Here is a 27,610-nt window from a genome sequence, read left to right as displayed (position 1 = left end):
CTGCTAGGGACATAGCAGCATTCTTAATAGGGACAGAAGACTGACTTTGCACAGATCAAAATATTCCTCTTTGTGTATAGAATTTAAGTGGTGTTATAACAATACATATATAAAATACTGATATTAAACTACTGTAATTGAATAAGAATAATGAGTATCCTATTCCAGGTGCAAGGAGCTATCAGTAAAGGAAAACATCGAATGCATGAAGTAACAATTCCTCATAAACCCTTATGCCGTTGTTATAAGGGCCCATTGTTATATTTTAATCACTTGTTATTTTTTCATTTGCAACAGTTTAGGTTTCTTATCAAAATGAACGCCTTTGTGTGCAATGTCCATTATGTTCCTTCCTTCCAAGTCAGCCCTCTCCCTCTGCTGTGCACGAGCGGGAGGAGGGCGCACCGGTGTCATTCGCTCCTGCCCACTCGTCTCATAGTGATCCGTCTGTGCGTGTTCGCGTCTTGGAGCTGGAATTTGGGGAGTGGAAATACCACTCACTGTTACTTTCACAGTTGGCGTCAAGTCGAATGAGATTGACTCCTCTGACATTCTACTCTGTCGGTCAGTCAGCGCGCTTCGGAAAAGGGGCGAACCGGAGTCCGCTCGCACTGTCAGTACGCAGGTGTTTGTAGCTAACTCATGCCTTGGTTGGTTTTAGACGGGATAGTGAGTGTATGAGATATTATTGAATTCTGGAACTTTTTCGTTACATTTTTTTATGTAAACATATCAATTTTTGAGTGATACCTGTCGGGGCACTTTAGGTGACTGGGTTTTCTTAATCAACAATTGTTTTCTGCGTTTGGATTATTATAATTTTCCTTGGAAATGGCACATTCTTATTCTGGGAGAGATACACGACTTCCAGAGAGAGGAAACCGTAGTTGAATAATAACACAGGATGCTGCTTGCGACCTGAAGCACTCAGAATAATTTAGACATTTCTGAGACGTTTGTTATTTTTCTTTGCGCACTGCACTATAAGAAGGTGGACATATCAAGTATTTTTTACTTTTTTTTACACGTGTGTATTTTACAGCACAATTATGTATTGTGGATTTATACTTTTCTTTTCAACCCAACTCCTCTTTGTGGCTTCATTGACTCAAAGTCGTAAGTGTGAACTCTTGAAATATATTTTCTAACATTAGCCTTATAAAATAATCCTTAATTTGCACCATTTCTCACCACAACTCACCTGTTTTCGGGTCGTCTACCGAGGTGCAATCTTGGCAACAGTAGGCTGGAGGGTTTTGCTGGGCGCATCTGTAGCCCTGTTCTCTAAATCAATTGGAAGTCAGGTTATCCAAAACGGGAGAGTGTATTATTTGTTTATTTATTTAAAGGTGTCTTTCCATCAATAGCGGAGAGAGGGAATACTGTACATTAATCTATTACTTTTGTTTTTGAAAAGCTGTTGGTTGTCCTTTATCGTTTATGGCGTGGGTACGTGCGGGTTCTTTTGCGAGCATGTCTTCATATTTGATGTTATTTACGATTCGTGTAGAAAAAGAAGGATATGAAAATGACAAAGTACCCTATTTCTGATTAATATCGCTTCACTACTAGTTTTGAAACAAGCACACTGGTAAATGTGTATTTTAACATCTTCCCCTGGTTAATTATTTCCATGTAGGATTGACTGAGTGTATCAATATTGTTTCTGAATGATCACATCGTTTTTTTTAGAGAGGAGACTATAGGCCTACACATCACCCTACTGTTTTTCTTTTGTTATAAAACTGATTGTATGTGTAATTTCCCTGTTGAATAGTTATCTCTCTCTATCTGTTTTTGTTTGCAGATAAATGTGGAGATAACATTGAGATAACCAGTGCAGATTATCTCACCTCTCCTGGCTATCCGACCTCATACCCTCCATCACAACAATGTATGTGGGTGATATCGGCCCCAGACCCAGGACAGAAGATACTCATCAACTTTAACCCTCATTTTGATCTGGAGGACAGAGACTGCAAGTAAGTAACGCGCTCTTTTCTGGATGAAGTGTGAAACTCTGCCACCTATTGGTCAAAATAAGAACAATGTTCAGTATTTCAAATATGTTTCACTTCCTTCCCTCTGGGGCCATATGTATCAGAGTAGGAGAGGTGATCTAGGATCAGGTCCCCTCTGGCCAATTTATTTGTATTGATTGTTGTCAAAAGGCTAAACGAATCCTAAATCAGCACTCCTACTATGAGACGTGATGCATACAGTACTGATATGTACTGACCTGTATGTGACGAATGCAATTTGATTTGATCAATTTGATCATTTGATTATGAAAGAAAACTAGACTGGAGCATCATCCATTACTTATGGATATTGGCAGTTGAAAGGAAATATAATTGGAATGAAGTGTTTTGGTTTTGATATTTGATTTTATATATACTTTTTGCTGTGTAGTGCTGTCTACAAAATTGTTGGGTCAATTATATAATGTATATTTTGCCTAGTTGTGGGTGAATGTTGCCTAGTCTCATTCTTGAGCTGTGCTATCTAGTCCTGATCATTGATTATGATTTGGGTTACACATACAGTATGACACACACACACACACACACACACACACACACACACACACACACACACACACACACACACACACACACACACACACACACACACACACACACACACACACTGCACCTCGGGGTAAGAATGCCTTCTCACAAAAGCCCATATGTTCACAATTTACCATAAATAAACCCATTTTTATTATGGTCCCTCTGTCTTTTTAAATGCTTCATAAACTATGTGTAAATCATAGGCTCACTGACTCGCGCTGGGGTCCTTAACTGCTATTGGTTCACGTTTCACCACCAAGGGACCTATAAAATGTTAGCAGTGTTTAGCATTCTGACAGATCCTGTAAAGTGTATAGCTGTAAGGATAGTTGTTGTTCTCTGGAACCATGGTTGGGATGCTTCCAGTTCCAACATGGAATGGAGGCATTCTCTACGTGTATCTACGTGTAGCCTGTCCTAGCCTGTGTTTTTGACTGTGATGATAGGTTTACTCTAATATTTGTTGTGCGGATTTATATTATAGTTCATAGTCATTGTTTGGCAGAAGTGAAAGTTGTGGTAAGAGACTATGTTTAAAATGCCAAATGAGGGGCCTGGGCTAAATCACAGTTTCCTAAGAGAGAAACTTGCAATTTTTCCTCCCATTAACAACATCCGCTAATCAAACTCCAAAACATGATATTTCAATATCATCTATAAAAGTCATAGTTGCAACGGTTAAGGTCATTGTCCTATGGTGGTTCCACTCTTTTCAAATGTCTCCTTTTAATTCAAATGTATTGTCACAACTGAATTCCTTCCTTCAGATACAATGTCCGGGAAGGCTGCAGTGCATGGCTGCAGTGCATGGCTGCATCGCAAATGGTACCTTCTTCCCTATATAGTGCACTACTTTTGACCAAGGCCCTGGTCAAAACTTGTGCACTAAATAGGGAATAGGGTGCCATTTGGGTTGCGACCCATGAGGCGCATGTCATCACCACCCTATATTATTAATTCAATTAAAGAACCAAATAGAACACACATGTCCCTGGAATATGGCTGTAATTAACTAGCTATCCAAACAAAGGAACCAAATAGAACAAAACATCAGGGGGGTTCTTCTAAGGAGGTGTTGGTCTATAATTATGTTTACAAATGCTACATTTTTATGCAATCTTGAGCTCTTCCCTTGATATCATAGTCGGAACTGACCACTTTACATTCCTTGAGTGGTCAGACATCTAAATAACATCAACCAGGCTTTTGTGAAGATGCTCTGGTGTCCATTCGATATGCCAATGTGGAGCCGTATCAAAGTCAGTGTCCCAAATCAGGCTCTGTTCCCTATTTAGCAAACAAATCACACACTATTCCCTATGTGCCCTGGTCAAAAGTAGTGAACTATATAGGGAATAGGGTGCAATTTGGGACACAGTCCTGAGCCTAATCAAAAACAGACTTACCTCACACTGACACTAAAATAGCATGACCGATGAAAAAAATCCCTCAACAGAAACTGGAGCAGAAGTCCAAAACAAGACATATGGATTATAGAGTAATCTGAGACATATTCTTTTGAGGTTGTTTGAACTTTTTCCTCAAGTGTGCGATAATGACCAAGTTTTTGCTCGCAAAGAACATTTTCTTTCTCAGAATCTGAGTTTTTGTCTGCTTTCAATTATGTTGCAGCTACTTAGTACATGGAAAGAAAAATAGTCTCAGAAGTAACTTCCATGGTATGGCAGACTCTTACAGCACCAATCCCAATAGTGACAGTAAAGACATGAAGACGTACACGGTAACAGAGCTACTAACGGTATTTACATACAAGACGGGAGATAAACAAAGGATAACATGACCCTCTACGGCTCTAATATAATCAGTCTCTGTCACTTATAGAGTTTAGCTGTTAAGACCCCTGTCAACTTCACTGAGGTGAAATAAAGGGGAATTGCCCATGGACCTGAGCACAAACAAAGAGATTATTGGAGTTCATAGCCCAATTTAGTTCCTTAGTAACCCGAACCTAAAACAAATCATGTTGTATCCAATAGTACACTTGGCCTTCCTGTTTTTGCCTCCACTGCCGAGAAAATGTAAAACAAGATGTCGGAAAGAGTCATTCTACTTCAAATGTATTTATATAGCCATTCTTACATCAGCTGATATATCAAAGTGCTGTACAGAAACCCAGCCTAAAACCCAAAACAGCAAGAAATGCCAGTGTAGAAGCACGCTGGCTAGGAAAAACTCCCTAGAAAGGCCAAAACCTAGGGAGAAACCTAGAGAGGAAACAGGCTATGAGGGGTGGCCAGTCCTCTTCTGGCTGTACCGGGTGGAGATTATAACAGAACATGGCCAAGATGTTCAAATGTTCATAAATGACCAGCATGGTCAAATAATAGTAATCACAGTGAACAGGTCAAGGTTCCATAGCCGCAGGCAGAACAGTTGAAACTGGAGCAGCAGCACAGCCAGGTGGACTGGGAACAACAAGGAGTCATCATGCCAGGTAGTCCTTAGGCATGGTCCTAGGGCTCAGGTCCTCCGAGAGAGAGAGAAAGAGAGAATTAGAGAGAGCATACTTAAATTCACACAGGACACCAGATAAGACAGGATAAATACTCCAGATATAACAGACCCCCGAAACATAAACTACTGCAGCATAAATACTGGAGGCTGCGACAGGAGGGGTCAGGAGACACTGTGGCCCCACCCGATGATACCCCCGGACAGGGGTACAACCATATTGAAACCAACACATTGAGGCTTGGGGAAGGCCCTTTCAGTTTGGGGAAGGCCCTTTCCTGTGCACAAAGCGAGGTCCATACAGAAAAGGTTTGTTGAGATCAGTGGGGAAGAACTTGATTGACCTGCACAGAGCCCTGACCTCATCCCCATCGAACACCTTTGGGATGAATTGGAGCGCAGACTGCGAGCCAGGCCTAATCGCCCAACATCAGTGCCCGACCTCACTAATGCTCTTGTGGCTGAATGGAAGCACAATGTACCAACATCTAGTAGAAAGCCTTCCCAGAAGAGTGGAGGATGTTATAGCAGCAAAGGAGGGACCAACTCCATATTAATGCCCATGATTTTGGAATGAGATGTTCAAAGGGCAAGTTTCCACATACTGGCGTAGCAGTCGGACATCTTGTTGTGTCGTGCCGTGTCCCTTGTATATATCGTTTTTTTGAACATATTTTTCTTCGCATATCTTTTAAAACATTTTACTAAATCTCAACTTCGAAATACTGTCCTGCAACCCAACCCGCCTCACCCAATGTAGCGCGGATCTGCTTTTTTTTCCTAAAGTACTTATATTTACTTCGGATCCGGAACCCCTCAACTGAAGCTAGCCAGCTAACTACCAGCAAACCATTGCTAGCGGTCATCAGCTAACTGGTCATCAGCTAACCTTTAGCTCGGAAAGCTCTCGCCAGTTCGAACAACGCGACTCTAACCAGAGCATAACGGACCTATTATTTTTATTTTTTATCCCCGGATTCCCACCGCAAATAGAACATTTTCAGCTGGATCTTCACAACTAGCTAACTAGCTAACCGCAACCCCGGATGATTACTCCTGGCTAGCGTTTCCATCCACTTAGCTTGAAGCTAGCCCGGCCAGAGCTCCTGTGCTACCACCGAAGCATACTCCTGTGCTACAATATCCGGACCCACGACCGGTCTATCGATGTCACCGCATGAAGAGGCATAAACAGACTCACCCATCGCGACGTCCCCCAAAGACTAACTTTCTAGCCCTTGCTATCTGCTTGCTTGCTAATTTGGCCTGCTAACTGATAGCTTGTTTAGCCCCGGTCCGCTAACTGCAACCTTGCTCAGCCCCGGCCTACTAACTGTTAACTTGTTAGCACAGGCCTGCTAACTGTCTGAATCGCCGCGTCCCCAGCCAGCCCAACCACTCACTGGACCCATATTTACTTTCAATCTCTTTTCGATTTTTAATTTGATTATACCTTCCGGTAACCTGCCTCACCCAATGTGGTACGGAATCGCTATTATTTTAAATTTTTAGAACACATTCAAGAACCTCCAGAAGCTAACCAGCTAACTAGCTACAAGCTATTTAGTCATTGTTAGCCACTGCTAGCGGCTTTACCTTCTGCACAGCCAGCCAGTTTTTTTTTACCTGGATAATACTTGCCAGTCCCATCCACCGCTGCCCCCTGGACATTGATCACTTGGCTACATAGCTGATGCATGCTGGACTGTCCATTAATCAAGGTACTCCATTCTGCTTGTTTACGTTTTATCTGTCGGACCCAGCCGCACTCAGGCTCTGTGTGTAATTAATCTGACCCTCCCTGCCTAGTCAACGCCATTTTACCTGCTGTTGTTGTGCTAGCTGATTAGCTGTTGTTGTCTCACCTACTGTTTAGCTAGCTCTCCCAATTCAACACCTGTGATTACTGTATGCCTCGCTGTATGTCTCTCTCAAATGTCAATATGTCTGGCTAGACTGTAAACTATCCTTCCAGGCTCATATCAAACATCTCCAATCGAAAATCAAATCAAGAGTCGGCTTTCTATTCCGCAACAAAGCCTCCTTCACTCACGCCGCCAAACTTACCCTAGTAAAACTGACTATCCTACCGATCCTCGACTTCGGCGATGTCATCTACAAAATTGCTTCCAACACTCTACTCAGCAAACTGGATGCAGTTTATCACAGTGCATACATTAGATTTTACTCTGGTGTTCATTATATTATATGTTGTGTTTGTGTTCCATTGCTTTCATGAGCTTTTCTCTCACTGTCCCCTGTTTAAGACAAGGGTTTAGCTATCTTGGAATTGAATACATTTCTAAAAACTTTATTTTCAAGACTCAAATTTCTTCTTAACTTTTTGCTGAAGGAGAAACAAAAGAAATAGCGCAAGAATATTTCCAATTATCTTTTCGAGGAACAGCAACTTTGCTTAACTTTCTTCTTAAGTCTATAGTTAAGGAAACAATGTCAGTTAAGAAGTTATTCCTTCTTAAAGAAGGTTTTGTGAATCTGGGTCCAGGCCCACGAGAGCACTGTCTTCATGTATTTACTGTCACTATTGGGATCGGTGCTGTAAGAGTCTGCCATACCATGGAAGTTACTTCTGAGACTATTTTTTTTCTCTCCATGTACTAAGTAGCTGCAACAACACTATTACATTACCCCATTACCCCCTTACCCATTTCGTGACATGGCCTTTATATACCAATTTTAAAACAACAATATCAGAGTTGTAAATAGATTCTTGTAAAACCCCTCTTTACATAATCTCATAAATCCAAGAGATAGTTTGCTGTAGGAATTTCGGGACAAATCCTAATTGAAGATATTTGGTTCTCGTGATTTTAATTTCAACTAAAGCCTCCCAATTACATCAATGAATGATTTATGTGAACTTCAGAGTTGCGACTGGCGTGCTTATCTGAAGTTATTCTCTCTTGAACTTCAAGTCATGTAATTGAATCAAATCTAAATGCCAGGATGTAGGTTGATTACAGGACTAAACCCAGACTGCAGGCTCCTAAACTACATGGATGAGGCACGTGCGTTAGTATGTTAGTCGCACGTTATATCTCAATTGGCCCAAGGGGGGGGCAATTGTTGTCTGTAGTTGGCTTAACCGTTGTGGTATGACACCTATCAAATAAAACCACAGCTGCAGACCTACAGACTCCCAACCAGCAGTGCCGCTACTAACCTGGTCAGAGACAGTGACTGTCCCAAATGCACTCTATTCCCTATGTTTTGCATTACTTTTGACCAGGACCATGGGGAAGTAGTGCACTGTGTAGGGAATAGGGTGTCCTGCAGGAGAGGATTGGTCCAGTGAAGGATACAACCCTAATTGAATGATCTTCTCAGTGTGGTCAATGGACATTCCCACTGCCCCACTGTTCTGTGGTCATTGTGGTCAACCAGATGAAATACTTATTTAGACTGCTGGTGGTGAGTGTTATAGAGCCATAGGCTAGTCAGCCTGATGGGCTGTCATACTATGACCTCTTGGACAGACTTCTGGATTTCATCTGGATTCTCTCTTTTCTTATGACATTCCATTTCTCACTTTGTACTGTGTGCACACTGAACTGTCTATACACTCATCAGTTTCCAGTTTTTCTTCTCCACACCCCATCTCTCTGTCTCTCTCTCTCTCTCTCTCTCTCTCTCTCTCTCTCTCTCTCTCTCTCTCTCTCTCTCTCTCTCTCTCTCTCTCTCTCACTGTCTCTGTCTCTGTCTCTGTCTCGATCTCTCTCTGTCTCTGTCTCGATCTCTCTCTCGGTCTCTGTCTCTCTGTCTCGGTCTCTCTCTCTCTCTCTCTCTCTCTCTCTCTCTCTCTCTCTCTCTCTCTCTCTCTCTCTCTCTCTCTCTCTCTCTCTCACTGTCTCTGTCTCGATCTCCCTCTCTCTCTGTCTATCGCTCTCTCTCTCTGTCTATCGCTCTCTCTCTCTGTCTCTGTCTCTCTCTCTCTCTCTCTCTCTCTCTCTCTCTCTCTCTCTCTCTCTCTCTCTCTCTCTCTCTCTCTCTCTCTCTCTCTCTCTCTCTCTCTCTCTCTCTCTCTCTCTCTCTCTCTCTCTCTCTCTCTCTCTCTCTCTCTCTCTCTCTGTCTCTGTCTCTGTCTCTCTCTCTGTCTCTCTCTCTCTCTCTCTCGCTCTGTCTCTCTTTCTGTCTCTCTCTCGCTCTGTCTGTCTCTCTCTCTCGATCTGTCTGTCTCTCTCTCTCTCTCTCGCTCTGTCTATCTCTGTCTCTGTCTCTGTCTCTGTCTCTGTCTCTCTCTCTCTCTCTCTCTCTCTCTCTCTCTCTCTCTCTCTCTCTCTCTCTCTCTCTCTCTCTCTCTCTCTCTCTCTCTCTCTCTCTCTCTCTCTCTCTCTCTCTCTCTCTCTCTCTCTCTCTCTCTCTCTCTCTCTCACTGTCTCTGTCTCTGTCTCGATCTCTCTCTGTCTCTGTCTCGATCTCTCTGTCTCTGTCTCGGTCTCTCTCTCTCTCTCTCTCTGTCTCTGTCTCTCTCTCTCTCTCTCTCTGTCTCTCTCTCTCTCTCTCTCGCTCTCTCTCTCTCTCTGTCTCTCTCTCGCTCTGTCTGTCTCTCTCTCGCTCTGTCTGTCTCTCTCTCTCTCTCTCTCTCTCTCTCGCTCTGTCTGTCTCTCTCTCGCACTGTCTATCTCTCTCTCTGTCTCTGTCTCGTTCTCTCTCTCTCTGTCTCGTTCTCTCTCTCTCTCTCTCTCTCTCTCTCTCTGTCTCGTTCTCTCTCTCTCTCTCTGTCTCGTTCTCTCTCTCTCTGTCTCTCTCTGTCTCTCTCTCGCTGTCTCTCTCTCTGTCTCTCTCTTGATCTCGATATCTCGATCTCTCTCGCTCTGTCTGTCTCTCTCTCGCACTGTCTATCTCTCTCTCTGTCTCTGTCTCTGTCTCGTTCTCTCTCTCTCTGTCTCGTTCTCTCTCTCTCTCTCTCTCTCTCTCTCTCTGTCTCGTTCTCTCTCTCTCTGTCTCTCTCTGTCTCTCTCTGTCTCTCTCTCGCTGTCTCTCTCTCTGTCTCTCTCTTGATCTCGATATCTCGATCTCTCTCGCTCTGTCTGTCTCTCTCTCGCACTGTCTATCTCTCTCTCTGTCTCTGTCTCTGTCTCGTTCTCTCTCTCTCTCTGTCTCGTTCTCTCTCTCTCTCTCTCTCTGTCTCTCTCTGTCTGTCTCTCTTTGTCTCTCTCTGTCTCTCTCTCTGTCTCTCTCTTGATCTCGATATCTCGATCTCTCTCTGTATTGGTGCAAAGTGCACACCATGGACACCAAGCATTTTTTAATCCTGGTACATTGGCACTCGATCTCTCTCTGTCTCTGTCTCGATCTCTCTGTCTCTGTCTCGGTCTCTCTCTCTCTCTCTCTCTGTCTCTGTCTCTCTCTCTCTCTCTCTCTGTCTCTCTCTCTCTCTCTCTCGCTCTGTCTCTCTCTCTGTCTCTCTCTCGCTCTGTCTGTCTCTCTCTCTCGCTCTGTCTGTCTTTCTCTCTCTCTCTCTCTCTCTCGCTCTGTCTGTCTCTCTCTCGCACTGTCTATCTCTCTCTCTGTCTCTGTCTCTGTCTCTGTCTCGTTCTCTCTCTCTCTGTCTCATCCCTCTCTCTCTCTCTCTCTCTCTCTCTCTCTCTCTGTCTCGTTCTCTCTCTCTCTCTCTGTCTCGTTCTCTCTCTCTCTGTCTCTCTCTGTCTCTCTCTCGCTGTCTCTCTCTCTGTCTCTCTCTTGATCTCGATATCTCGATCTCTCTCGCTCTGTCTGTCTCTCTCTCGCACTGTCTATCTCTCTCTCTGTCTCTGTCTCTGTCTCGTTCTCTCTCTCTCTCTGTCTCGTTCTCTCTCTCTCTCTCTCTCTCTCTCTGTCTCTCTCTGTCTGTCTCTCTCTGTCTCTCTCTGTCTCTCTCTCTGTCTCTCTCTTGATCTCGATATCTCGATCTCTCTCTGTATTGGTGCAAAGTGCACACCATGGACACCAAGCATTTTTTAATCCTGGTACATTGGCACTGCAGTTGACCCATTTTTTAACCTTATGACTGGCTTACACTGAATAGCCACATCATTGGAGCCACTTACATAAACATAACAGAACAGCCCCAAATAGGGGCATGGTGTTCCACAGGGATGCTGGCCCATGTTGACTCAATGCTTCCCACAGTTGTGTCAAGTTGGATGGATGTCCTTTGGGTGGTGGACCATTCTTGATACAACGTGAAACTGTTGAGCGTGAAAAACCAAGCAGCACTGACAGAAACCGGTGCGCCTGGCACCTACTACCATACCCCGTTCAAAGGCACTTAAGTCTTGCCCATTCACCCTCTAATTAATGGCACACATACACCATCCATGTCTCAATTGTCTCAAGGCTTTCTTCTTTAACCTGTCTTCTCCCCTTCAGCTACACTGAAGTGGATTTAACAAGTGACATCAATAAGGGATCATAGCTTTCACCTGGATTCACTTGGTCAGTCAGTGTCATAGAAAGAGCAGGTGTCATGATTGTTTGGATGCGTTTTTCCAAATAAATGTTGTCACTCACCACTTGGCTTACGCCAGACGAAACATTGTGGATGCATCCCAAATGGCACCATGTTCCCTATCGGGTGCACTACCTTTGATGGGTAATGCACTATATAGGGTGCACTACCTTTGATGGGTAATGCACTATATAGGGTGCACTACCTTTGATGGTAGGGTGCCATTTGGGGCAAAAGCTTTGTGTGTGTTGTTAACCGACAGACACAGGCAATGGGTCTAAAATGTGCTCTTCAGTCATCTTCAGTCTAAAGTGCACTTCAGTAATCAGAGCATCCAGAGGCCCTCTGCCTCCCTACTCATGAGCAGGCTGAAGTTCTGCACAGCCAAATGAAAACACATGTCAGATTACAGCCTAACGGGCAGATTAATGAGGAGAGAGTTAAGACAAAACTCAGATTCAGAGCGGTGCTGCGCTGCAATCTCACAGCTGCTGTCCCTCTGTGGACAGAAAACATCCCCTTCCAGATGTCTTCAAGACTTAGGAAATACTTCACAAGTCACAAGAACTGTGTACCAGACCTGGGTTTAAGGATTATTTGAAATAATTTCAAATACTTCATCTGTGCTTGATTGAATTTGCCTGGCTTTCATAGACCAATAGAATAGTAGCATAACTGTAAACCCAGCTCATCTGGCACTACAGGCAGGCTTAAGCAAATGTTCAAAGTAATTGAAAGATTTCAAATAGTGTTTGAACACAGGTCTGCTGTCTACAGCATGTACACAGTCTGTCCCCCTTGACAGTGGGTTTCTCCAGAGTTCACTGTGAATAGTAATATTGTCCTATTACCATGGCAACGTGATGTGTGTGTGCCTGTGCCAACAACAATCATGAGACACTGAACAACAAACTCGATGAACTAGTCAGTTAAAAATAGTGCCTTTTTACTCTGTTTGGATCATGTCATTGTAGCTTCAGATGATTTCATAGTGGACAGAAAAGACCATAAGGATGCAGGGAGACCTCTTACTGCTGGGGTCAGGGTCCCTTAAGGGGTCAAAGGGGAGTCCGACCGTCACCCAGTTAATGTCCTCAGGATGAGAGGGTGAGCCGATGGTCTATATCACTTCAGCATTGCAGTGGGTGTCTCAAATGGCACCTTATTCCATATTTAGTGCACTACTTTTGACTAGGGCCCATAGGGCTCTGGTCAACAGTAGTGAAATCTATACAGAATAGGGTGCCATTTGAGACTCATCCAGAGTCAGACAGACAGGAAGCCCATCCTCTGGTGCCAGGGTTATGGTTAGCCGCCCACCAACATCAGGGACCCTGGTGGATAATAACTCTCTATCACGAGTGGCATGGAGGAATGCCTTGTATCTGCTCCCAACACAAGAACAGGCCCTCAGGCTGACCCCCCAGTCTGTCTGAACTCATAAAGCAGCATTGTTTATAGGAGAGGATACGACAGCAGGCGTCTTTGATTCTTGACTGCTGAGACTCATTCTCGATACGGCTGTGGAGAAGTTGGAGATCAGACCTGCATCCCAAATGGAACCCCATTCCTTATTTACAGATACTATCTTAATTTGATCACTGGCTTGTCACAAATTATTTTAGTGTATTCAAGGTTTAAAAAGGCTTCTAAAGTTTGTAATTTCCACTTTAAAATGTCAGACTTGGTTTATCCTAACTAAACATGTAAAAACCCTAAACAAATATATATTATAATCCACATATTAATTTCCTGTTGATGCAGCTTTATTTTCCTGCTGTGAGAAACTGGTGAAATTAAGATAGGACATCTGTAGTGCTATAAGCCTTATGACCCTGTAAGCCTTATGATACTGTATAGTGAATAGGGTGCCATTTGGGATGGATATCAGGTCCCCCCGGTCACTCTTTTCTCTGTATACATCAATGATGTCGCTCTTGGTGCTGGTGATTCTCTGATCATCTACGCAGATGACACCATTCTGTATACTTCTGGCCCTTCTTTGGACACTGTGTTAACTAACCTCCAGATGAGCTTCAATGCCATATAACTCTCCTTCCGTGGCCTCCAAATGCTCTTAAATGCTAGTAAAACTAAATGCATGCTCTTCAACCGATCGCTGCCCGCACCTGCCCGCCTGTCCAGCATCACTACTCTGGACATCTCTGACTTAGAATATATGGACAACTACAAATACCTAGGTGTCTGGTTACACTGTAAACTCTCCTTCCAGACTCACATTAAGCATCTCCAATTCAAAATGAAATCTAGAATCGGCTTCCTATTTCGCAACAAAGCATCCATCACTTATTCTGACAAACATACCCTTGTAAAACTGACTATCCTACCGATCCTTGAGTTCGGCGATGTCATTTACAAGATAACCTCCAACACTCTACTCAGCAAATTGGATGCAGTCTACCACAGTGCCATCCGTTTTGTCACCAAAGCCCCATATACTACCCACCACTGCGACCTCTATGCTCTCGTTGGCTGGCCCTCGCTTCATATTCGTCGCCAATCCCACTGGCTTCAGGTCATCTCTAAGTCTTTGCTAGGTAAAGCCCCGCCTTATCTCAGCTCACTGGTCACCATAGCAGCACCCACCCGTAGCATACGCACCAGCAGGTATATTTCACCCGTCACCCCAAAGCCAATTCCTAATTTGGCCCCCTTTCCTTCCAGTTCTCTGCTGCCAATGACTGGAACGAATTGCAAAAATCACTGAAGCTGGAGACTCATATCTCCCTCACTAACTTTAAGCATCAGCTGTCAGAGCAGATTACAGATCATTGCACCTGTACATAGCCCATCTGTAAATAGCCCATCCAACTACCTCATCCCCATATTGTTATTTGTTTTTTGCTCCTTTGCACCACAGTATCTCTACTTGCACATTCATCTTCTGCACATTTATCACTCCAGTGTTTAATTGCTAAATTGTAATTATTTCGCCTTACCTCCCTAATCTTACCTCATTTGCACATACTGTATATGGACTTTTCTATTGTGTTATTGATTGTACGTTTGTTTATCCCATGTGTAACTCTGTGTTGTTGTTTGTGTCAAACTGCTTTGCTTTATCTTGGCCAGGTCGCGGTTGTAAATGAGAACTCGTTTTAAATAATAAATAAAAACTCAACCGCTTATATTTAGGAAGGGCTATAGGACTATCTATCACCACAGATGGTTATGTACCTATCTGGCCTTCCTCCTGTATTTAAACAGAATAAGCAGTGGACTGGAGTACAGCTGCAGTCTAAAAATAAGAGTTACTGCTGTGTGGCTGGCTGGCTAACCATGTGGATGGTGTAGAAATATATTATTGGCATCTACATAATGATCGCCAGGACAAGCATTAAAATGATCTGCCAGGACAAGCATTAAAATGATCTGCCAGGACAAGCATTAATATGATCTGCCAGGACAAGCATTAAAAGGATCTGCCAGGACAAGCATTAAAATGATCTGCCAGGACAAGCATTAAAATGATCTGCCAGGACAAGCATTAAAAGGATCTGCCAGGACAAGCATTAAAATGATCTGCCAGGACAAGCATTAAAAGGATCTGCCAGGACAAGCATTAAAAGGATCTGCCAGGACAAGCATTAAAAGGATCTGCCAGGACAAGCATTAAACGGATCTGCCAGGACAAGCATTAAAAGGATCTGCCAATACAAACATGAATGTCTAGATAACTGTGTTGTTGTTGTGCAGTAATATGGATGAAAAAAAGCCTTGATCACCAGTCATCATGAGAACTCCAGTCACCATGTTCATGTTTCCATCTCTGGTTGTGTCAGACACTACAAGGCTGAAACCAGAGGTGTTTGTGGCCAGCCGGCTGCAATCAGAAAGCCCAGTAAGTCTCATTAGATAACAGTGCTTTCCTTTTAGAGTAAAAGTAACAGCTTGTTCCTCTCCTCCCTGTCTGTCCGTCTGTCCAGGATGCGTCCCAAATATAAAGTATCCCCTACATATAGTGCACTACTTTTGAGCAAGGGCCCTTTTCCTCTTACCTCTCCCAGGTATATGAGTCTCCTTTCTCAGGATTTAGACTTTGGAACAACCTTTAAATGCTTGTTAAACCTATGGGGTACGCTGACTGAGGCATGGGGTATAGATAGTGACACATTTTATGTGATTGGCCCCATAGGTTCGATTTGACTGTATTCATTTGTTCAATGCCAGAACAGACAGCTATTTGGTTATGTTGTGCTCATTAATAGTGTCTTTCACTGTTTCTGGACACCTTTGGTAGACCTTGTAAAATAACATTCTGTTGTTAAAGAGGTAATAATGGTACATTGTTCTCCAACACCCAGCATGTGATCTACTGTGTGCGGCTGACATTCGCTATGCCATGTCGTGTCCTTAAGGGAGTCTGTCTATTATACTCTGCCCATGTGCCTTGTTTAGCTCATAGTCTACTATGCAAACACGGAGTAATTGACACATCAGGCAAGAGATCCTCGCAATCAAACAATAACATCAATCACTCCAAACAGTAATTATAACGACAATCTTCACACCTGACTGCAGTTTATTGGACACAGACAGCTTAGGGCATAAATATGTTTCCAATGCTTAAATGAACACTCTGCATTATAACATCTATTCATTCTGTTCACAGCAGGCTTTATGTGACCTGTGGGAAGCATTTGAAGTGCCCTCTAGTAAAGCACTAGCGCCTAGCTTACAGTGATGTTATGTACGTATGGCATTTTATTCCTGTGCATCATGCCCCCCCTTAGATAGACTTGTAAAAGCGGTGCCGTGGGGAGAGAGTATGCAGATGGCTACACACTTGGGGCTTTCATTGCTCACTGAGACAGCCCTATTAACCAACTGAAACTCTTTCCTCTCACCCTTGTTAAATAGAAACTTAGACTACAGCTACAGAACATAGCCTAACTGCCCTCACATTGTCCAATAGAATCACTGGTTAGGTTATTCATGCCCTCTTGTGAGGATGGTCTGGTAAGAGCTTTACACACACACACACACACACACACACACACACACACACACACACACACACACACACACACACACACACACACACACACACACACACACACACACACACACACACACACACACACACACACACACACACACGGAATGACTCAGTGTGCCTGCTAGGCTAGAAGCCTCCCTCCCGCCTCTCCTCTCAATGGGAGAAGTTAAGGCATTAGTTATTCCACTGACCTAGCCACACTCAGGGTTAATCCAGGCTGCAGTGTCGAACAGGCTGAAAACTGGAAACTGTCGACAGATGGACACACTCTGTCTCAGCTGGGTCCTGCCTTAGGGCAGAGTAGTCTCATCAAACAGTCAGACATACCACACATTTCTATGAGAATTTGGTCGGGTCGCCCAAAAAGTGACATATTGCAGCTTTAACCAAAGCCTAAAAGACCACAGGCATTGAAGGAAGCAAAGGTAATTTCACTGCCTAAAAATAGTAAAGCCTCCTTTTCAGTTTACTGCCTATTCTTAATAAACTGTTCTTAGTAAACTGATGGAGAGGATTGTGTTTGACCAAATACAATGCTATTTTTCAGTGAACAAGTTAACTACTGACTTTCAATATATACTTTTTTTACAATCACTTTGGCACTAATTTCGGAACCTTGATGTAATTTTTCAAAACTCACAACCAATGATCCAAATGCAAATTTTTCAAAACTCTTAACACTATTTCCCCCAATTGCTTGGATACAATACACATAAAACTAAGATCATTTGTTCATTTAACTAAAATCACCTGTTCAAAATGACACAACATAACATCAAAGTATTACCATTTCAAAATGCAATTCACACATTACATCTGAAATGACTGTCTACTCATTTCATTACAATGATCTAACTATCAATTTATACAACTGCACAAAATGATAAGTAAAAAAAAAAATTTAAAAAAACTTTTGCATTACTCTTAATGCATAGTTTTGTGGAAACTCACAAACAATATTCCATGTTTAGATCATGAAAGTTTCAGGATAACGAGAACCATTGACACCAATTACCGTGGAACATGAACCAATTGGACTACATTATCTATGGATGTAATATTTCATCATCATTCTTTATCAATGTCTCTATGGTCCCATGTACTACTTTTCCAGACCATGTTTTCAGATTTAACATTACTGTACACTCACCGGCCACTTTATTAGGTACACCTATCTAGTACTGGGTAGGACCCCCTTTTGCCTCCACAACAGCCTGAATTATTCACGGTGTTGTACGTTAAGAGATGCCCTTCTGCACACCACTGTTTTAAACAGCTGTTATTTGAGCATTTGTGGCCTTTCTGTCAGCTTGAATGAGTCTGGACATTCTCCTCTGACCTCTTTCATTAACAAGGTGTTTTGCCCACAGAACTGCTGCTCACTGAATGTGTCACTGTAAACTCTAGAGACTGTAGTGCATAAAAATCCCAGGAAGGCAGCTGTTTCTGAGATGCTGGAATCACCATGTGTGGCATCAACAATCATACCACGGTCAAAGTTGCTTAGATTACTCATCTGGCCTGTTCTAATGTTTGGTCGAACAACATCTAAAGCTCTGGTGAGGAACACTGCAGTGATGTTTTACGGTAAGCCAGGTGAGGAACACTGCAGTGATGTTTTACAGTAAGCCAGGTGAGGAACACTGCAGTGATGTTTTACAGTAAGCCAGGTGAGGAACCTGCAGTTGACCTTTAACTGTTTTTTCTTTTTTTGTTGCTAATTATTTTTACTTTGATTCAAAGAAACCTATGTTGTGATTTTATTGTATTTCATCAATAAATGTCATATTTTGTTCAATGATTCCACTGTGTCTGTAGTATTCTCTCTACTAGTTATTTTACAGTGATGCATTTACGTCTAGTAGCATAATGAAACATGTATCACATATTTTGTACTACAATATGTACTACAATATTTAATATTTAACAACGACACAGTGAAACTATCGGTATCTTGTGTGTGGGTGATCTAAATGAATGTTCCTATGGTATTTCACGATAAATTAGTTATTTGAACCAATGATTCTGCAAGTGCAAGGTTTCTTTAATGATATGAATGCACAATGCAATGATTTGAACATTGGACAGCCTGTATTACAAGTGACGACCATTTTGAGTTTTGTGTCTAGAGTTTTGAAAAATGACCACAATGTTCTGAAATTAGTGCCAAAGTGATTGTTAAAAACTGTAATGTGATCAATACAAGTGGATGCCAAAGATCCAACACTATTGGAATGCACTCTAGTTGGTTGAGTAATAACCTGGGTCATGTTACAGTCATTAGTCACAGTTAGAAGCTTCCTCTTGAGAGGAAAGCTAGTTGCTAACCAGTCAAGTCACCCAGAAAATAGACCTCTCTGTTAACATCACACACATTATCAAGCTTTGCAGACATATGATCCATTATCAGTTGCCAGAGAGGAAGAAATCCACTTAGGGAATTCACCATGAGGCTAATGGTGACTTTAAAACAGTTAGATTTGAATGGCTGTGATAGGAGAAAACTGAGGATGGATCAACAACATTGTAGTTACTCCACAATACTAACCTATTTGACAGAGTGAAAAGAAATAAGCCTGTACACAATAAAAATATTACAAAACATGTCCTGAATACAAAGGGTTATGTTTGGGGCAAATCCAAACAACAAATTACTGAGTACCACGCTCCATATTTTCAAGCATAGGGGTGGCTGCATCATGTTATGGGTATGCTTGTAATCATTATGGAGTTTTTCAGGACAAAAAAATAAACGGATTAGAACTACTGTAACCACAGGAAAAATCCTAGAGGAAAACCTGGTTCAGTTTGATTTCCACCAGACACTGGAAGATTAAATAACCTTTCAGCAGGGCAATAACCTAAAACACAAGGCCAAATCTACACTGGAGTTGCTTACCAAGAAGACAGAGAATGTTCCTGAGTGGCTGAGTTACAGTTAAAACTGCTTGAAAATCTAGGGCAAGACTTGAGAATGGTTGCCTAGTATTGATCAACAATCAATTTGACAGAGCTTGAAGAATTTTGAAAAGAATAATGTGCAAATATTGTACAATCCAGGTGTGGAAAGCTTTTAGAGACTTACCCAGAAAGACTCATGGCTGTAATTGCTGCCAAAGGTGATTCTAACATGTTTCGACTCAGGGGTGTGAATACTTATGGAAATAAGATACGGTATTTCATTTTCAATACATTTGCAAACATTTCTAAAAACACGTTTTCACTTTGTCATTATGGGGTATTGTGTGTGGACGGGTGAGATTATTTTTTTAAAATTCATTTTGAATACAGGCTGTAAGTCAAAGGATATAAATACTTTCTGAAGGCTAGCTAATAACCAGACCTCACTACATATTCGTCGCCAGACCCACTGGCTCCAGGTCATCTACAAGTCCATGCTAGGTAAAGCTCCGCCTTATCTCAGTTCACTGGTCACGATGGCAACACCCATCCGTAGCACGCGCTCCAGCAGGTGTATCTCACTGATCATCCCTAAAGCCAACACCTCATTTGGCCGCCTTTCGTTCCAGTACTCTGCTGCCTGTGACTGGAACGAATTGCAAAAATCGCTGAAGTTGGAGACTTTTATCTCCCTCTCCAACTTCAAACATCAGCTATCCGAGCAGCTAACCGATCGCTGCAGCTGTACATAGTCTATAGGTAAATAGCTCACCCTTTTTCACCTACCTCATTCCCATACTGTTTTTATACTGTTTTTATTTATTTACTTTTCTGCTCTTTTGCACACCAATATCTCTACCTGTACATGCCCATCTGATCATTTATCACTCCAGTGTTAATCTGCAAAATGGTATTATTCGCCTACCTCCTCATGCCTTTTGCACACATTGTATATAGACTGCCCATTTTATTTTTTTTATTTTTTATTTTTTTTTCTACTGTGTTATTGACTTGCTAATTGTTTACTCCATATGTAACTCTGTGTTGTCTGTTCACACTGCTATGCTTTATCTTGGCCAGGTCGCAGTTGCAAATGAGAACTTGTTCTCAACTAGCCTACCTGGTTAAATAAAGGTGAAATAAATAAAAAAATAAAATAAAAAAATAGAGTACTTTTTCCAGAGACTTTCAAAACAATAAACCGAGCTCTCCTTCGTTCTGGGTTCAACATGTGACATACTGAATGTGGGTGTGATGATGAGTCTTGATATGACCTACAAATGTACAGGGAGTGAGTTCATGGTTCTCACAGCCTAGCTCACAGTCTAACTAACATCGTTGGTATAGGCAAGAGAGACAATCACAGCGCAATCTCACTCTGTCACTCCCCAGCCCTAAAATTAGATGCAACCCTAAAAATGGTGTGTCTTAGAACAGAATGTAACATTGTGCCTCCCTGCTGGTGCAGATAGAAACAAATGGGTTTTCTTTCCCTCTCCTCCCACCCCTACTCCTTTAGCAGTTCAGTTGGGCCAACCCCATTTTTCCCTCTCCTCCCACCCCTACTCCTTTAGCAGTTCAGTTGGGCCAACCCGATTTTTCCCTCTCCTCCCACCCCTACTCCTTTAGCAGTTCAGTTGGGCCAACCCCATTTTTCCCTCTCCTCCCACCCCTACTCCTTTAGCAGTTCAGTTGGGCCAACCCCATTTTTCCCTCTCCTCCCACCCCTACTCTTTTAGCAGTTCAGTTGTGCCAACCCCATCTTTCCCTCTCCTCCCACCCCCACTCTTTTAGCAGTTCAGTTGTGCCAACCCCATCTTTCCCTCTCCTCCCACCCCCACTCTTTTAGCAGTTCAGTTGTGCCAACCCCATTTTTCCCTCTCCTCCCACCCCCACTCTTTTAGCAGTTCAGTTGTGCCAACCCCATCTTTCCCTCTCCTCCCACCCCTACTCCTTTAGCAGTTCAGTTGTGCCAACCCCATCTTTCCCTCTCCTTTGTTCAATCTGTTAAACAAAGCCTATTCATTATAATTGTACATGATATACTCAGTATACAAGACAAAACATGTTTGATTATGTGTGTGTGTGCAAGTATGTGAGTGTGACAGTTAGGCTATATGGAGGCAGCCAGGCTACATATAGGCAGCCAGGCTACATACAGGCAGCCAGGCTACATATACTCAGCCAGGCTACATATAGGCAGCCAGGCTACATATAGGCAGCCAGGCTACATACAGGCAGCCAGGCTACATATAGGCAGCCAGGCTACATTTAGGCAGCCAGGCTACATATAGTCAGCCAGGCTACATACAGGCAGCCAGGCTACATACAGGCAGCCATGCTACATACAGGCAGCCATGCTACATATAGGCAGCCAGGCTACATACAGGCAGCCAGGCTACATACAGGCAGCCATGCTACATACAGGCAGCCAGGCTACATACAGGCAGCCATGCTACATACAGGCAGCCAGGCTACATATAGGCAGCCAGGCTACATACAGGCAGCCAGGCTACATATAGGCAGCCATGCTACATACAGGCAGCCAGGCTACATTTAGGCAGCCAGGCTACATACAGGCAGCCAGGCTACCTACAGGCAGCCAGGCTACATATAGGCAGCCAGGCTACATTTAGGCAGCCAGGCTACATACAGTCAGCCAGGCTACATTTAGGCAGCCAGGCTACATATAGGCAGCCAGGCTACATTTAGGCAGCCAGGCTACATTTAGGCAGCCAGGCTACATACAGTCAGCCAGGTTACATTTAGGCAGCCAGGCTACATATAGGCAGCCAGGCTACATTTAGGCAGCCATGCAAAAAGTGGAGAGGTGGAACCCTTTATTGGTGTTCTTTAATCCACCCGAGGATGGGAACTTTTTTTGAGTGGAACAGAGACAGCTGTCGTCATCATCAAGCCTGCGTAGACACAGCAGTCATGGGATTAGGAAGAAACAACTACACAGGATTCATAAAATGCTGAACTGTTAATGTGTTCACATTAAGAGTTCATGTGGTTAGAGTAGATACTATTGGTCCACATGTCCGGGCCGTAATTGGAAATAAGAATTTGTTCTTCATTGACCTACCTGGTAAAAAAAAAAGGTTAAGTAACTCAAATTAATAAATGTGTTAGCAGTCTGATTTAAACAAAGAAACCTCAAACCCAGAGAGCTCAGCTGAGAACGCAATTACACACACACACACACACACACACACACACACACACACACACACACACACACACACACACACACACACACACACACACACACACACACACACACACACACACACACACACACACACACACAAACACACACACACACAAACAACACACACACACACACACACAAAGAAAGAGAGAGGTGCCTGAGAATCAAACTCCTGGGCAAACTGATGAAGTAGCTGTGTGTAAAGCCAAGGATATGTCCCAAATGGCACCCTATTACCTATTGTTTAGCTATTGTTTAGCTACCTTTTACCTATTGTTTAGCTATTGTTTAGCTACCTTTTACCTATTGTTTAGCTATTGTTTAGCTACTGTTTAGCTACCTTTTACCTATTGTTTAGCTACCTTTTACCTATTGTTTAGCTGCCTTTTAGCTATTGTTTAGCTATTGTTTAGCTACCTTTTACCTATTGTTTAGCTATTGTTTAGCTACTGTTTAGCTACCTTTTACCTATTGTTTAGCTACCTTTTAGCTATTGTTTAGCTACCTTTTAGCTATTGTTTAGCTATTGTTTAGCTATTGTTTAGTTACCTTTTAGCTATTGTTTAGCTACCTTTTACCTATTGTTTAGCTATTGTTTAGCTACTGTTTAGCTACCTTTTACCTATTGGTTAGCTACCTTTTAGCTATTGTTTAGCTACCTTTTAGCTATTGTTTAGCTATTGTTTAGCTACCTTTTACCTATTGTTTAGCTATTGTTTAGCTACTGTTTAGCTACCTTTTACCTATTGTTTAGCTATTGTTTAGCTACCTTTTACCTATTGTTTAGCTATTGTTTAGCTACTGTTTAGCTACCTTTTACCTATTGTTTAGCTATTGTTTAGCTACTGTTTAGCTACCTTTTACCTATTGTTTAGCTATTGTTTAGCTACCTTTTACCTATTGTTTAGCTATTGTTTAGCTACTGTTTAGCTACCTTTTACCTATTGTTTAGCTATTGTTTAGCTACCTTTTACCTATTGTTTAGCTACCTTTTAGCTATTGTTTAGCTATTGTTTAGCTACCTTTTACCTATTGTTTAGCTATTGTTTAGCTACTGTTTAGCTACCTTTTACCTATTGTTTAGCTATTGTTTAGCTACCTTTTACCTATTGTTTAGCTATTGTTTAGCTACTGTTTAGCTACCTTTTACCTATTGTTTAGCTATTGTTTAGCTACCTTTTACCTATTGTTTACCTATTGTTTAGCTATTGTTTAGCTACCTTTTACCTATTGTTTAGCTATTGTTTAGCTATTGTTTAGCTACCTTTTACCTATTGTTTAGCTATTGTTTAGCTACTGCAGCAGTGTTGTACAATAAGTAAGTCTTACTCCCCTCTCTGTGTCCTCAGGTATGACTATGTGGAGGTGTTTAACGGTGGAGATGAGGAGGCTCCGACCCTGGGGAAGTTCTGTGGGAAGATAGCCCCCTCCCCCATCATCTCCAGCGGCAACGAGCTCCTAATCAAGTTTGTGTCCGACTACGAGTCTCCCGGTGCTGGATTCTCAGTGCGCTACGAGGTCTTCAAGACAGGTCAGCCTCTTTGGATACGGTGTTGAACCGTTTCTAAAGTATTTATTACTATTATGTGTTATTACTTGTTTGACTGTTCAAATATTTGTAAGTCGCTCTGGATAAGAGCGTCTGCTAAATGACTTAAATGTAATGTAAATGTAAATACAGATAAGTGTGAATCCTAACTTCCACCTAAGAGGAATTCTCACTTAGTCATGCATTGACGGCAATGGGAGACTAAGGGCCAATTAGAATTCGCAGCTAAGAGGCTAAATCTTTTGTTCAAGGTCTTACAAGCTAAAGTTAAAGCTACTTAATCCTTTCCTATACAACTAGCGTCAGTACTGTGGGTCACCCTTGTTGAAGCCAAATGAACCCAGGGACCCTGAATGGCCCTCGGGGGGCAGGATGCAGGACAGGGAGAGTACTGTAAACATTCATATCAGCCTTTAAAGGAAGGAACCCCATTCCCATGTCCTTTATCCAATCCCTATTAGCCCGGCCAGTCTCTCTCTATCCAGCTGACTGAGAGCCAATCATAACAGATCTGATAAGGAAGGTACAACACACAATGACTCTCCTGAAAAGACTCCTCTCTACTCCTCTTGGAACCAATGGTGGCCAGGTTCATTGTAATGGCTGGAATGGAATGGAAAGGTATCAAACACATCCAACACACGGGAACCATGTGTTTGATACCTTTCCATTCCATTCCAGTCATGACAATGAGCCCATCCTCTGATTTCTTCCTCTATCAGTCATCACTGCTTGGAACCCATTACCTGGCTGTCTGAGTCTCTGCCTGTATCTCTCCCGTCCACGCCTGGTGCTTGTGGTTGTTAGAGAATGGGGATGGATGCAGTAGGAGCAGGTTTCCTGTTGTTGCTAAGTCTTCCTGCTGAGTTGTTCCTGCTCCCGTTTGGCTCTAGAAGTGCTAGTGGGAGAAGCTGGGAATTTTCCACTGGAGCGGACAGACGGACGGATGGAGGGAGGGAGGGACAGGTGCGGTAGCCCCAGGCTCATGTAGTTAATGGACAGTTTATCCTTGGAGGCTCAGGGGTGACCTGCACATTAGATGAATGCTCTGGCAAAGATAGGCTGAATCTGAATCTAGGACAGGGGTGTTGGGGGAGGGTGTTAGAGAGACGAATGGCACCCTATTCCCTATATAATGCACTGTTTTAAAAAAGTAGTAGTCAAAAGTAGTGCACTATATAGGGAATAGGGAACGATTTGAAGAAGAAATAATCACACGTGTGTAAGTCCCCCTGAGACACCCACGAGGAGTGGGGTCACAGCCAGGATCACCATTGTCCAGCACCCCTGGAGTAATCCGGGTTAAGTGACATGCTCAAGGGCACAGCAACAGATTTTTCACATCGTTGGCTCCTGTATTTGAACCAGCAACCTTTCGGTTACTGGCCCAACACTCTCACCTCGAGGCTACCTGCCATATGTATGACTTAAAAATTGCGCCTGCATTTGTCTCTCCTCCCTTTACAGCTCTTCTCCCTCTATGGCTCTGCTCCCTCTACGGCTCTGCTCCCTCTACGGCTCTGCTCCCGCTACGGCTCTGCTCCCTCTACGGCTCTGCTCCCTCTACGGCTCTGCTCCCTGTACGGCTCTGCTCCCTGTACGGCTCTGCTCCATCTACGGCTGCTCCCTCTACGGCTCTGCTCCCTCTACGGCTCTGCTTCCTCTACGGCTCTACTCCCGCTACGGCTCTGCTCCCTCTACGGCTCTGCTCCCTGTACGGCTCTGCTCCCTCTACGGCTCTGCTCCCTCTACGGCTCTGCTCCCTGTACGGCTCTGCTCCCTGTACGGCTCTGCTCCATCTACGGCTGCTCCCTCTACGGCTCTGCTCCCTCTACGGCTCTGCTCCCTCTACGGCTCTGTTCCCTCTTTACGCGCTGCTCCCTCTACGGCTCTGCTCCCTGTACGGCTCTGTTCCCTCTTTACGCGCTGCTCCCTGTACGGCTCTGCTCCCTGTACGGCTCTGCTCCCTCTACGGCTCTGCTCCCTCTACGGCTCTGCTCCCTGTACGGCTCTGCTCCCTGTACGGCTCTGCTCCCTCTACGGCTCTGCTCCCTGTACGGCTCTGCTCCCTGTACGGCTCTGCTCCCTCTACGGCTCTGCTCCCTCTGCGGCTCTGCTACCTCTACGGCTCTGCTCCCTCTACGGCTCTGCTCCCTCTACGGCTCTGCTCCCTGTACGGCTCTGCTCCCTGTACGGCTCTGCTCCCTGTACGGCTCTGCTCCCTGTACGGCTCTGCTCCCTCTACGGCTCTGCTCCCTGTACGGCTCTACTCCCTCTACGGCTCTGCTCCCTCTACGGCTCTTCTCCCTCTGGCTCTGCTCCCTGTACGGCTCTGCTCCCTCTACGGCTCTGCTCCCTCTACGGATCTGCTCCCTGTACGGCTCTACTCCCTCTATGGCTCTGCTCCATCTACGGCTCTGCTCCCTGTACGGCTCTGCTCCCTCTACGGCTCTGCTCCCTGTACGGCTCTGCTCCCTCTACGGCTCTGCTCCCTGTACGGCTCTGCTCCCTCTGGCTCTGCTCCCTGTACGGCTCTGGTCCCTCTGGCTCTGCTCCCTGTACGGCTCTGCTCCCTCTACGGCTCTGCTCCCTGTACGGCTCTGCTCCCTCTACGGCTCTGCTCCCTGTACGGCTCTGCTCCCTGTACGGCTCTACTCCCTCTACGGCTCTGCTCCATCTACGGCTCTGCTCCCTGTACGGCTCTGCTCCCTCTACGGCTCTGCTCCCTCTACGGCTCTGCTCCCTGTACGGCTCTACTCCCTCTACGGCTCTGCTCCATCTACGGCTCTGCTCCCTGTACGGATCTGCTCCCTCTACGGCTCTGCTCCCTCTACGGCTCTGCTCCCTGTACGGCTCTACTCCCTCTACAGCTCTGCTCCCTCTACGGCTCTGCTCCCTGTACGGCTCTGCTCCCTCTACGGCTTTGCTCCCTGTACGGCTCTACTCCATCTGGCTCTGCTCCCTGTACGGCTCTGCTCCCTCTACGGCTCTGCTCCCTCTACGGCTCTGTTCCCTCTACGGCTCTGCTCCCTCTACGGCTCTGTTCCCTCTACGGCTCTGCTCCCTCTGGCTCTGCTCCCTGTACGGCTCTGCTCCCTGTACGGCTCTACTCCCTCTACGGCTCTACTCCCTCTACGGCTCTACTCCCTCTACGGCTCTACTCCCTCTACGGCTCTACTCCCTCTACGGCTCTGCTCCCTCTACGGCTCTGTTCCCTCTTTACGCGCTGCTCCCTCTGGCTCTGCTCCCTCTACGGCACTGCTCCCTGTACGGCTCTGTAACCTCTTTACGCGCTGCTCCCTCTGGCTCTGCTCCATCTACGGCTCTGCTCCCTCTACGGCTCTGCTCCCTCTACGGCTCTGCTCCCTGTACGGCTCTGCTCCCTCTACGGCTCTGCTCCCTCTACGGCTCTGCTCCCTGTACGGCTCTA

General features: G+C 44.2%; 1 protein-coding gene across 2 annotated transcripts in view; it reads left to right on the top strand.

The window, feature by feature from the left end:
• Positions 1–442: 442 nt before the first annotated feature.
• Positions 443–27,610, top strand: part of LOC118370781 (neuropilin-1a-like) — an 80,530-nt gene continuing 53,362 nt past the window's right edge. For both annotated transcript variants that reach the window (XR_008065180.1, XM_035755921.2), the window contains exons 1-3: positions 443–1,116; positions 1,808–1,982; positions 23,981–24,162. Coding sequence is in view for 1 of the 2 variants with exons in the window: in XM_035755921.2 (XP_035611814.2) it covers positions 1,050–1,116; positions 1,808–1,982; positions 23,981–24,162 (424 nt within the window). In the remaining variant the exon portion in view is untranslated. The remainder of the gene's footprint in view (positions 1,117–1,807; positions 1,983–23,980; positions 24,163–27,610) is intronic.

This window comes from Oncorhynchus keta, chromosome 15 (assembly GCF_023373465.1).
Source record: "Oncorhynchus keta strain PuntledgeMale-10-30-2019 chromosome 15, Oket_V2, whole genome shotgun sequence".
Lineage (NCBI taxonomy): Eukaryota > Metazoa > Chordata > Actinopteri > Salmoniformes > Salmonidae > Oncorhynchus > Oncorhynchus keta.
The sequence above is the reverse complement of the archived record's forward strand: the minus strand, read 5'-3'. Positions and strand labels throughout refer to the sequence as shown.